Source organism: Salvia miltiorrhiza, chromosome 1 (genome assembly GCF_028751815.1).
Source record: "Salvia miltiorrhiza cultivar Shanhuang (shh) chromosome 1, IMPLAD_Smil_shh, whole genome shotgun sequence".
NCBI classification, from domain to species: Eukaryota; Viridiplantae; Streptophyta; class Magnoliopsida; order Lamiales; family Lamiaceae; genus Salvia; species Salvia miltiorrhiza.
In genome coordinates this window covers 53,418,206-53,431,628 of record NC_080387.1, presented here as the reverse complement: position 1 = coordinate 53,431,628, position 13,423 = coordinate 53,418,206, and the positions used below count along the sequence as shown (strand labels likewise).

Sequence of the window (13,423 nt, the reverse complement as noted above, 5' to 3'; positions counted from 1 at the left end):
ATAGTTTATTTGATATTCAAATTTTTTTAAATATATATATATATATATATAGTAGTAATATTTATATTTTTAAATACAAAGAATAAAATAAATATAAAGTAAAATAAACAAAAAGAGAACATTTATTTAAATAAAAATGAGCAACAATAATAATGATAATCAAATCTTTAAAAAAAAATTGATTCCAAATATAATTCAAACAGAAACGAATATTCGATTTATATTCGAGTATTTGCGAATCAGTGTACAAATTGAATATATTGTTTAAAATACGAATCGATTTATATTGTTTAAAATACGAATCGATTTATATTGTTTAAATTACGAATCGAATATTCGATTTATATTCGAGTATTTGCGAATCAGTGTACGAATAAATTCAAACGGAGGATTCGATTTATATTGTTTAAAATACACTTGTAAAAATTGAAACGAATATTTGATTCGAGTTGCGAATCAGTGTACGAATCAAATTACTACAACGCACACGTGAATGAATTTTATAATTATACTTATTATTATAATATATAACCCAATAATAAGAGTTAATATATAAAACTATCCACTTTCATATTGTAAAGATAAAAATTCTCCACTAAGATAAAAACATTAAAAATTGTCCACTTTGTGATTGAAATGACGGAAATAACCCTCACTTTAAAATAATAAAAAATATCCACTCTTCTATCCCTCTCTCCTCTCTCTTTTCGCGTCAATCTCTCTCTCACTACCGCGCCGCCGCCAATCTCCCTTCCTCCGCCACCTGCTGCTTCACCCCTGCCGCCACACTCTCCGATGCCGACCTCCGCGCCACCGCCTACTCCTCTCTCTCTTCGCGTCAATCTCTCTCTCACTACCTCCGCCGCCGCCAATCTCCCTTCCTCCGCCACCTGCTGCTTCACCTCCGCCGCCACACTCTCCGATGCCGACCTCCGCGCCACCGCCTACGAGATCTTCATCCGCGAAAACCTCTCCTCCGCCTAATCTGGAAACCGCCATTGCTGCTCTCGAGATTTCTCGAAGAGGAAATCACAGGTGGTCTGAAAATCGGCGTGAGCGAGCCTGCCGCTGCTCGAGCTACCTCCGCGCCGATCGATTCTCTCCGATCGGAGATGGCGCTAGGGCTTCTGGTGTCAGAATTGAGCCACACCTCCGCGAGCGAGCCTGCCGCTGCTCGCGCTACCGCCGCGCCAATCGATCGAGCGCCGCCTGAAATTCCTGGCGAGGCAGCTCCTCCAGCGAAGTCGTCGTCGACTGCTGTCGTTCTCCCTCTTTCTCATCTCCTCCGTCGACCACAGCTCCTGCTACAGCCGCCGCCCTCAACAATTCTCCCTCTGTGCTCGAGCTCCAGCGCCTGAGCCCTAGCTCCCCCAAATCCAATCGCGGCGGAGCAAATACTTCCTCTCAGTCGCGTCTAAAGTTAGAAAGAATAGGTATGAAAATAATTAGAGATGATGATGGGAGCTCCATGAAATGATTTAGGATGTCTTACTTTTCAGTTTGAGTTTTGTTAATTCGTGTTGTTGCAACTGATAATGTCTATGCAGCCCCTTCAAACAGTACCCAAATATGTAATCATCCTGACAAATTCGAACAAATATAGTGATTTTAACACATATTGTTTTGTCTTCATATTCTGTGAATTGTTGTCTATATATATGTAGGGAAAACCATATTTGTGTTTCTCTGCACCTATTATGCTTAATAAAACACTTTGTTTCTTTGCATTTGCCCACGATTTTACCCATAATTTGCAGATTGGGGAATTACCTCAAGGAGTAGCATAGAATTCTTATATTTCAACTATGAGATTTTCCTGTTCCTTATTTGATTTCTCGGCATGTCCTCTGACTTTATTAGTAAAGAAAAGAGAAACAACACTTTTGCCTGATTGTTCTTTCTAAATTTTAAAGTTATGATCATGGCAATTATCCGTAGCTTGCATTTTCTTATGTGTGAACTTGACTAAATCATACCCGTTCATAATCATGAAGTTCAACCATTCTCTCCTTGCCTCTAAAGATTCAATGTGGATTTTGAAACCGTGATATTCTTGCAGTTTAGCTATTAATTATGTTGTATCATGACGACCTTACAGGATTACACGTTGTGGTTACAATGTTTACAGGATTACTGGATACGTTGTGGAATTGTATTCTTGAATTCACAATTTAATATTCTTGAATTCACAACGAGATCTATGAATTCACAACCAAAATAAATTCTAGTTTTAGTTGTGAATCCAAACTTTAAAAACTCAAATTCACAACTATTTGAATTCACAACCAAAATAAATTCTAGTTGTGAATTAAATTCTGCTTATGAATTTTACTGGTTGTGAATTCCCAACCAAAAAATTCTTGCTATGTATTAAATTTTGGTTGTAAATACAACAAAAAAATTCTTGTTGTGAATTCGACTGTTTAGGGTTTAGGGTTTAGATTGGGTTTAGGGTTTAGTTTTTAGGGTTCAGTTCAGTTTCAGTTCAGTTGTGAATTCACAACTAGGGTTTAGGTTTAGGTTTAGGGTTTAGTGTTTCATTTCAGTTCAGTTGTGAATTCACAATCGTAACAATTCACAACTAGGGTTGAGAGTTTAGATTGGGTTTAGGGTTTAGGTTTTAGGGTTTAGGGTTTAGGGTTTAGGGTTCAGTTCAGTTTCAGTTTCAGTTCAGTTGAGTTCAGTTTCAGTTCAGTTGTGAATTCACAACTAGGGTTTAGTGTTTCAGTTCAGTTGTGAATTCACAATCGTAACAATTCACAACTAGGGTTTAGGTTTAGGGTTTAGATTGGGTTTAGGGTTTAGGGTTCAGTTTCAGTTTCAGTTCAGTTGTGAATTCACAACTAGGGTTTAGGTTTAGGTTTAGGGTTTAGGGTTTCAGTTCAGTTGTGAATTTAATGTTTCAGTTCAATTCAGTTTAGTTTCAGTTCAGTTTCAGTTCAGTTGTGAATTGTGAATTCAAACTTTAAAAACTCAAATTCACAACTACTTGAATTCACAACCAAAATAAATTCTAGTTGTGAATTAAATTCAGGTTGTGAATTCGACTGATTGTGAATTCACAACCAACATAAATCTGGTTGTGAATTAAATTTTGGTTGTGAATTCACAACCAAAAAATTCTAGTTGTGAATTCGACTGGTTGTGAATTAAATTTTGGCTGTGAATTCGACTAGTTGTGAATTCACAAACAAAAAATTCTGGTTGTGAATTCGACTGGTTGTGAATTGCGGGATTTTTTAAAAGGGTGATGTAAAGTGGACATTTTTTTAATTTTTAATGTGAAGGGTATTTTGGTAACAGTGGACATTTTTTAAGTTTTTTATTTTAGTGGACATTTTTTATCTTTACAATATGAAAGTGGTCATTTTAAAAATCCACTCCAATAATAATTTAACTTTTTATTTTAAAGTGGGGTTAATTGCATATAATATCACGAACTTTGTTCGAAATTCATTTTCCTCGCGATCTTAAAAAATTTCATTTTTTATCAAATACTTTGATATTTATTCTATTTCCCCACGATTTTTTTTCAATGACCAGAAAAATTACATAGCAGTGACGTGGATTTAATTTTACACGTAACACTGACGCGGAATATATATGAATTTTAAATTACACATATAATATTAAATCATAATAAAAAGCCCTAATTTCTTTTAATTTCTCATTTTTATCGGGCAAAAGGAAATCAAAGATTGCTTTTGGCGATAGAAAAAAACGATTGTTTTTCTTTCCACCACCTCTGTGGAAGGCTTCCTCACCAGACCAATGTGGAAGTCTTCGTGTCGAGGTCTTCCAAACCAGTGGCGCCGATTGCTCGCTGATTGCTGGCGCCGATTGCTTCGTGTTTTCAGTCCTTCAAACCAGTGCGCCGATTGTTGGCGCCGTTGCTTTGCCCAATTGTGGCGTTGATTGTTGAAACGAGGGTTTTAATGTTTAAACTGAAATGCATCGTTTAATTTATCGGAATGACGTGTGCCGGCGAGCCACATCAACGCCACGTCGATTCCAATTTGAGGGCAAAAAAAAAAATCGTGAAAATATTGAACAAATATCAAAATATTTGATATAAAATGAAATTTTTAAAGATCATGGGGAAAATAAATTTTAGGCAAAGTTTGTGATATTATATCCAATTAACCCTTTAAAGTATGCCTTAAATCATTCATTTTTTATTTATTTTTAAATCATTCATGTGTGTCCATTTTTTTTTTTTTCTATTTGCATATTTTAAAGAAAAATGAAAGAATATGAAAAGAAAACGTATCGAAAAAAAAGATTGATATTTTAGATGTTCCTAATATACAGTATAGTATATCTATATACTATATGAAAACACAGTTTGTGGCAATTCTGTAAATAAAATTATATGAAGGGTTATTCAACTAAAGCTGCACAGCCTGTTAAACCACCTATTTAGCACGTTTTAGTTAAACTAAACCCACTAAGAGTCAAATAAAATCTCAATATAATTTAACAAATATAACAAAACCCACGGATGAGTCAAACTAAACCCACTAAGAGTCAAATAAAATTTCAACATAATTTGTTAAATATATTAAATTTATTAAAATATTAAAATTAAAATACAATAATACACTAACAAAAAAAGAACAACAGAGGCAAAATAGTCCCCACTATCTACGAGATAATAAAATATTAAAATACAATAATACACCCACTACTAAATATGCATACATCCACTAACATTACAACTACTCATTAGTAACTGACTGCTTTAGCAATATAAAAATACGTACATATTAATAAAAAATAATACACGCAAACCTACAAACATATACTTTCTTCTGCAAGCTTTCGTATGCAGCATTCTCTACAGGAAAATATGCCTCCACTTTTTGGTGTTGTCAAAGAGTTGCAGCCAGGAAAGAGCAAGATTGCCTTAGAGCTTCGTCTGATTCGCTCCTATGATGTTCTGAGATTCAACAGTAAAATCCCATTATCACTTGAATGTGTCTTCCATGATAAAGAGGTTACAAAATATACTTTCTCATTACTTTTCATTAATTTTCGATAGGTTTTCATGCTTTGATATTTTTTAATTTAAATCGCAGGGTAATAGAGTTCATGCGACTGTGAATCAATCTTCCATCACAATTATGAAGCCATTGCTAAATGAAGGAAATGTGTATGCAGTCAAGGATTTTGTGACTACAAACAACACAATGAAGTTTAGAACCACAGATTGCAAATACAAGATGCTTTTATTCAGGCAAACTCATATTGTTGAAGTGGAGGATGATTCGTTTCCAAATCTCAAATACAATTTTATGAGCTACAGCGAGGTGGCAAATCCCATATTATTTGGTAAATTGAAAAATCAGTTTCTAATCCCATATTATATTTTCAGAATTTTAAAATATTTTATATGTTGAATGCAGATATAATAGGAGTCATTGTTTCAAGCTATCAACCGGTGATCAAAGATCATAATGGAAAAGCAACACAGCTCATGGAAATAGTTGTTGAAGATCTAGAGTTATTTTCACACCATTTATTTATTTATGTAATTATATGTGAAATATATTAAAACTTTATAAATCTTCTTATATTATGCAGGGGAAGAACACTTTCTTGCACTCTATGGGAGGAATATGCAGAAAAAATGTTTCACTATCTTAGTGATGAACCAAAAACGCCCAACAATCTACAAAGGTCAGATTTTTTAACATATAAATCATATATTTCTAAAAAATTACTATTTACTTATGTATAAAATTATATGCAGGAGAGGTTCGAATTACAAGCTGTTACAATGTAACAAACATTATTACAGATGAAAATGTTGCAGAAATCAAGCAAATGAAAGAAGAGTAAGATTTTCAAAAACCATTTCTTTTAAAAAGTATCATTTTTTATAGGGTAAATATCATATTAAACCTTGAACTATACCCGTTTTATCAAAAATACCCTAAAACTTTTGAAATGCTTTCAAAACCCTCAAAGTATCAGGGTTTTATCAAATATACCCCGCATCTCTTTTCCGGCCATCAGAAAAGTGACGTGGCTCGCCGGATGCCACAGTGTAATTTAAATTATATTTCTTTTAATCCATATCATTTTTTTATTCTCTTTTTTAATCCATATTATTTTATAAATGAAAATCCATCATGGAAATTAAAATCTATTCAACCCAAAATAATTGAAATTCACGCAGATCGTTTCTCTCTGATTCAACCCAAAATCTATTCAACCCATAATCCTTTTTAAAATCTCTGCAAATGTTATACAGCAATATTCTGTTTTTCTCTTGTCGGTTGTGTGCAGATACTTCTCACAATTGTTCTCATCTTTACATTCAGATTCATAACACCCACTTTATAATTGAAACAACACAGATGCACTCAAAATCAATTCTTTCATAAGAAATCAAAATGGCATATGTAATATGTATGCATATGCTCATCTATACAGAAGCAATTAGAAAACCTATAATGACATAAAAGGGTATTTGAGGTGAGTTGTTGGGGCGGGGCCGTCTGTCACGGCGCCGCTACTGCCGTGTTGTTGCCGGACATAGCGGCAGGCGGCGTCCTCGCCGGAGAAACAGGGGCGGCGGTGGCGGCGCTAGATCTGGGAAAGAGAAGGAGGAGACGACAGCATCGGCCTCGTGGATGGCTGCTGGGCTGAGGAAAAGAGAGAAGGGGAGAGGGGGCAACGTCGGGCTGGAAGAGACGGCGTCTGGCGCGGTGGCGGCGGCGGCGGCTGGCTGCTCGCCGCGGAAGAGGAGGGGCGGCGGCTTCGGCGCTTCTCGCCGATGGCGTCCGGCCAACAGAGAGGTCAGGGAGAGAGAGAAAGGTCGAGGAGAGATTTTAAAAAGGATTATGGGTTGAATAGATTTTGGGTTGAATCAGAGAGAAACGATCAGAGAGAAACGATCTGCGTGAATTTCAATTATTTTGGGTTGAATAGATTTTAATTTCCATGATGGATTTTCATTTATAAAATAATATGGATTAAAAAAGAGAATAAAAAAATGATATGGATTAAAAGAAATATAATTTAAATTACACTGTGGCATCCGGCGAGCCACGTCACTTTTCTGGTGGCCGGAAAAGAGATGCGGGGTATATTTGATAAAACCCTGATACTTTGAGGGTTTTGAAAGCATTTCAAAAGTTTTAGGGTATTTTTGATAAAACGGGTATAGTTCAAGGTTTAATATGATATTTACCCTTTTTTATATACTAACTATTTTTATTTAATGCTATAGTTGGGGCAGAATTAAAAAAGACAAGGACATATCTTTGAAGCTTATGAAAATTCCATCATATCGTACCATAGAAGATGAACTTAATGATGGAATATCAATGCTAAAGATGATTTCTGAACTAGGGGATGGAAAGGTATTATTAATAGAACATTTTATTTAGATATGATATACTGATTGAATTAGAATTATTTTAATAGTGTATTTTGGTCACTACTATTTAATAGGCTGGCACGTTTTGGATTTATGGTACAATATTTGCTGTTGAAACACTTGGAGCATGGGCATATTTGAGTTGCAAACAATGTAGTAAAAAGCTGAAAGTGGCCGATGATTCATTTTTTTGTGAAAGTTGTGAAAGCTTTGATGTTGAAGGGAGATTAAGGTAGATTCCTAATTTTTTTATATAAAAAAAACGTTTTTAAAAAGATAGGTTATGACCAAGTAAATTGTTTATTATGACAGATACAAATTAAGAGTTTGTGTTGCTGATGATTCTGTAAGTTGTTTACAGATAAATCAATTTTTAATATTTATTCGCAATCTGTTTTTTTCATTCACTAATAATATGTAAATCTAACATTTCGTAGGCATACGAAACTACAGATTTGCCTTTTGAGATAGATGCAATGGCGGGCAAAACAGCATTGTTTAAAATTGTTATAAAGCCTGGAGAAACAAAAATGTTTGACAATGCTTATGCTGTGAGCAAGATTAATTGTGATCCACATATGATTGAAAAATATTGTGGACCACATGTGAAAAATGGACGGCCTGGAACTAAGGTAAAATAAATTTCAAATATGTCAAGAATTTATTTCGATTTATTTTTGTTCTATCACTTTAAGTTTATATAATTGATAAATTATTTTCAGGAAGGAGAAGGTTCTAGCAATGCACATTCAGTTACAACAGCAATCAACTTGAGTGAAGATGAGCCAATGAAGAAGAAAATGGATGATGATAATCGTGGACCCACAATTGTGAAAAAGAAAAGCAAAAGAATTGTCATCAAGCAAGAGAAGCCTTGAGAATAGTTCATTTTATGCTCCTATGTAGTGTCTGCAGTTTTATTATTATAGGATAGGATAGGATTTGAAATTTATTCTTTATCTTCCATAGACAAGTACTCTTTTTCCACTTTCTTTTGAAGTGGTTTTAATTAAGCTTGGCCCTTAATTAGTCTTTATGCTATTAAGGGTTTTAGGGTCTATTAGTTTTCTTAAATTTCTTAGGATTTGAAATTTCTAATTTAGGATTTGATATTACTTACAAAAGTTGTTCACTGCATTGGAGATTTAATATATTTTGATTATCATTACGATGGACTTCATAGAAAAAAGCATTAATTTCTGTATCTTCTTAAAACTTATATAATAAGCACTGTCAAACAAATAACAAAGCAGAAAACATAAATAAAATGCAATTCGAACATATCTAAAGAAATTAAATATTGCAAATACCATCATAATTAAAACATGCAAATAAAGCATGTTTTTTACTAATAACTTAATAAGTCACGCTGCTGATAAAATAAACAATTTATCAAATCTAATTAATACGTTACCCATATAAATCCAATATTTAGTCATAACACAATCACAATACATATAATAAATAATAAATGTACAAAAGTAAAGCCACAAAAAGAAATATAATCCTTATTATTTAAAAGTTGACCACATTGCACTTATATGTAATACCGATGACAATGACCCATGAAAATTAATGACCACAAGTAATATTAGCAAAAATTAAAAAAATTCAGATACAAAAGAACAAAAATAGTGATATTTACCAAGTCTATTATTATTATATTTTGTCATTTGTTTGTTATTGTCACAGTTGTATACACTGTCGAATTCCAGAAAAGAGGACTTCCACATGCACACATTTTGCTCTTTCTTTCAAATAAAGATAGAGATCCTTCACCAGGGAACATTGACAAAATCATATCAGCTGAAATACCCGATAGAGATTTGGATCCAAAGTATTATACAGTTGTAAAAGATTTCATGCTTCATGGTCCCTGTGGAATAACAAAGAAAAATTCGCCTTGCATGTCAAATGGTCGTTGTACAAAATATTTTCCAAAAAAATATGTTGAGACAACAACCGTGGATGAAGAGGGTTATCCAGTATATAGACGCAGAAATGATGGAAGGACGATTCTGAAGAATGATGTGTCTTTGGACAATAGATATGTTGTTCCACACAATCGGTATCTTCTAATGAAATATGGAGCACACATAAATGTTGAATGGTGTAATCAGTCACGATCCATCAAGTATTTGTTTAAGTATATTAACAAAGGAAATGATCGTGTCACTGCATCTTTCTATAAGGGCACAAATGATGGACAAGTGGGAAAGAATGTGGATGAAGTGAGCATGTATTATGATTGCAGGTACATATCACCATGTGAAGCTGCTTGGCGAATTTTAGGATTTGAAATTCAGTACAGGGATCCACCAGTTGAAAGATTGAGTTTTCATCTTCCAAATGAGCAAAATGTAATATTTGAGGACTCTGATACAATTGAAGAGGTTTTGAATAAACCAACAGTTGGAGAGAGCATGTTCTTAGGATGGTTTGAGGCAAACAAGAAATATCCTGAAGCGAAAAAAATTACATATGCAGAATTTCCAACAAAATTTGTTTGGAAACAAGATCGGAAGCGAAGAGAATGGGTGCCAAGGAAACAAAGGTATTCAATTGGAAGAATTTTTTATCTGCCTCCTGGTACTGGCGAAATGTATTATTTGAGATGTTTACTCAACATAGTACGTGGACCTACATGTTATGAAGACATAATGACTGTTAATGGTGTTGTGCATGGTTCATTCAAAGAAGCTTGCTATGCATTGGGATTGTTAAATGACGACAAAGAGTACATTGATGGTATAGTTGAAGCAAGTTGTTGGGCATCTGCACATTCTTTACGAAAGTTGTTCGTCACATTATTGTCGTCAGATTCTTTTGGATGCGTAAATCAAGTTTGGAATGCATGTTGGACATATTTATCAGATGATATCTTATATAATCAGAGAACAATTTTGCATCATCCAGGTAACATCTATTATCTAAGTACACATAAATATCTTTGTATATATTCAACTTTAATATTAAAAAAATATATATAATTATATTGTTTTGATTTGTAGGACTACAGTTGACTGAAGATCAAATTAAGTGTTATGCACTTGCAGAAATTGAGAAATTGTTGAGAAGTTTTGGTAGGAGTTTACGAGAATTTGAAGGCATTCCTTATCCAAGTTCGGAATACTTCAAGTTTGATGAAAATACATTGATTAATGATGAACTGAGGTATGATAGAAGAGCTTTAACAGAGGAACACAAAGTTTTGATTACTCAACTTACAGACGAGCAACGTTGTGTGTATGATACTATTATGAGTGCAGCACAATCAAATTCTGGAGGAATGTTTTTCATATATGGATATGGAGGTACGGGAAAAACTTTCATATGGAACACACTCTCTGCAGCTCTTAGATCAAAAGGAGAGATTGTTTTAAATGTTGCTTCAAGTGGTATTGCATCTCTGTTATTACCTGGTGGGAGAACCGCTCATTCACGATTCAAAATTCCCATAAACGTTAATGAGGATTCCACATGCAATATTCATCAAGGATCTCCACTTGCAGAGTTGATTATTAGGTGTAAACTTATTATTTGGGATGAGGCGCCAATGATGCATAAGTTTTGTTTTGAAGCTTTAGATCGAAGTCTACGAGATATAATGCGTTTTGTCAATCCGTCAAGTGCATACACGCCTTTTGGAGGGAAAACAATTGTATTTGGTGGTGATTTCAGACAAATATTACCTGTTATTCCAAAAGAAAGCCGACAGGATATTGTTTTTGCCACAATAAATTCTTCATATCTTTGGAGATATTGTAAGGTTTTGCGGTTGACAAAAAACATGAGACTTCAAAAAATGGGTTGTAACGATGAAGCTATGGAGTTGGAAGAGTTCTCTAAATGGATTGCGAGTATAGGCGACGGAACAATTGGAGGTTCAAATGATGGTCATGCCAACATTCAGATTCCCGATGATATTTTGATAAAATGGTCAGGAAATCCGATTGAGCATATTGTTAACACCAGTTATCCATCACCTTTTACTGATAATGCAGATTCAACTTATCTACAAGAACGAGCAATACTTGCTCCGACTCTTAATGTAGTTGAATCTATAAATCAGTACATGATTGCTTTGAACAAGAGTGAAGGCCAACTATATAGAAGCTCAGATTCAACTTCTAGATCTGACTCAACGACTGACTTGATGCAACAGCTACACACTCCAGAATTCTTAAATAGTATCAAATGCTCAGGAGTACCAAATCATGAAATCTATTTGAAGGTGGGAACTCCGGTAATGTTGTTGAGAAATATCGATCATGCTAACGGATTATGCAATGGCACTCGATTGATGATAACAAGACTTGGTCGGCATGTATTAGAAGCAAAAATTCTTACAGGAGAAAATGCTGACCAAAAAATTTTGATTCCAAGAATGTCATTGACTCCAGCTGATCCGAGATTGCCTTTCAAGTTTGAGCGACGACAATTTCCTATAATTGTCTCATACGCAATGACGATCAACAAAAGTCAAGGCCAGTCGCTTTCTCATGTTGGTTTATTTTTGCCAAAACCAGTTTTCACACATGGCCAGTTGTATGTTGCTGCATCAAGAGTACGAAGTCGGAGAGGGCTTAAAATTTTAATTTCTGAAGATGGAAGAAATGATGCTACTACTACAACAAATGTTGTATATAGGGAAGTATTCCAAAATGTGTGATACAATGTCTTTTTTAATTCTTTTAAGTTATATTTTCATTACCATTAAATGTTAAGTATAATGTTTATATGTTGCGTACTTAAATTGTTGTTCAAATATAACGCTCGCCGTGCATCGCACGGGTGGGCGTACTAGTATACATCATAGTATAGTTTTTGCTATATAAAAAAAAATTAATACGCGGATAATAATTATTACTACTCCATAGTTACTAATATAAAGATTGCAAGTGTGATTAGCATTAAAAGACACGCACACTTATTGCCAAATGAGCTGGCATCCCTTATTTTTTTTCTTTTTCATTTTTTGTTTGTTTTTTTTTTTCAATTAATTAAGCTATCATCCGGTTTTCATTTTCTCTCCTCTTTAGCTTATCTTCTACGCACCATTTGTCTCCATTTATCTCTCCAGAAAATCAATGTATCCTGTCTCTTCGTTTCTCTCCAAAAACTCAACCCACAATAAGTATTTTCTCCTCTAAAAATCTGGCATTTCTCCATTCCTCTCCATTCAAAGTCACAGTAACAAGATGAGTATTGTTTGAGAAGATCAAGAACTTTGTCGACACAATTCCTTCCCCTCTTAAGAGAGCACCATCGCGTGAAAGTAGAAAGAATTGAATCAGGAGATGAAGATAAGTCTTATCCACGCCATTCATTCCCTCTTAAGGGAGAATTAAGAAGAAAAGAGAAAACGAAACAAGATTTTAGAGGGATGGAGGATGAAGATGTATATCTATGAAAAATGAAGCTAAAATGGGTTGCTAGAAAGTAGAGCACTGAACTTTTTTTTATTTGCAAAGGTTGGACTAATTGTTTTGTTCCTCGATGGTGGTAGCAACTCGGCGCCGGGAGTAACTGTTGTTGGACGAAAAAATGGTGCTATATTAGAGAAAAAATAAACACATGCGATTAATGACTCAAACAACGATGCTTGATGACACAACGAAGGTGTAGTAATCACCAATGGTGGTGGATTTGAAGGCGTTCACCATGGTGTATTTAATGGAGAAATTTGATATATTTTCGTTGCCAACTGTTTAAAATCGCGTGTACATCACTCGAACCGGAACCGATATAGTATAAAATTAAGGGTAGACGTAGATGCGCACCTTCCTCAATTGCGCAGCATAGAATTTACCCGAGCAAATTCAAGGAACAATCCGTTATGTCCCACTTCTTTCTCTTCAAAGTCACGATCAGAAAGGTTGAAATCCGGACCGGAACTCTCTTACCGCTTTCCGGACCTCCCCCTGCCCTTTTACTTTTCCTTTGTTTACCTCCGCATGAAAAAGTATCTTGTTGCTTGATCCGATGTCGGGAGAGGGGGGTAGAAACTTCCTCCTTTTTTGCGAGGTTTCGCAG

At 34.6% G+C, this 13,423-nt stretch overlaps 2 protein-coding genes and 1 long non-coding RNA gene across 3 annotated transcripts in view; 2 read left to right on the top strand and 1 right to left on the bottom strand.

Annotated features, from left to right (window-relative positions):
- The window catches only part of LOC130992384 (T-complex protein 1 subunit beta-like), a 629,300-nt gene that overhangs the window by 233,027 nt on the left and 382,850 nt on the right, over positions 1-13,423 (bottom strand). The gene's annotated exons all lie outside the window — the stretch shown is intronic.
- On the top strand, positions 4,330-9,037 carry LOC130993458 (uncharacterized). Its single transcript, XR_009091670.1, has 3 exons — positions 4,330-5,502; positions 5,584-5,837; positions 7,238-9,037. It is a non-coding gene; the product is annotated as an uncharacterized LOC130993458 (long non-coding RNA).
- On the top strand, positions 10,048-13,259 carry LOC131009979 (uncharacterized). Its single transcript, XM_057937376.1, has 2 exons — positions 10,048-10,135; positions 10,444-13,259. The coding sequence occupies exons 1-2, from the start codon at positions 10,048-10,050 to the stop codon at positions 12,057-12,059; spliced, it is 1,704 nt and encodes a 567-aa protein (XP_057793359.1). The 3' UTR covers positions 12,060-13,259.

Excerpts from the sequence above, each read along its gene's own strand:
- LOC131009979 (XM_057937376.1), top strand. The coding sequence starts at position 10,048 with ATGACTGTTAATGGTGTTGTGCATGGTTCATTCAAAGAAGCTTGCTAT. Across the intron at positions 10,136-10,443 it reads CGACAAAGAGTACATTGATG|AAATTGAGAAATTGTTGAGA; the intron begins GTATAGTTGAAG and ends ATGCACTTGCAG.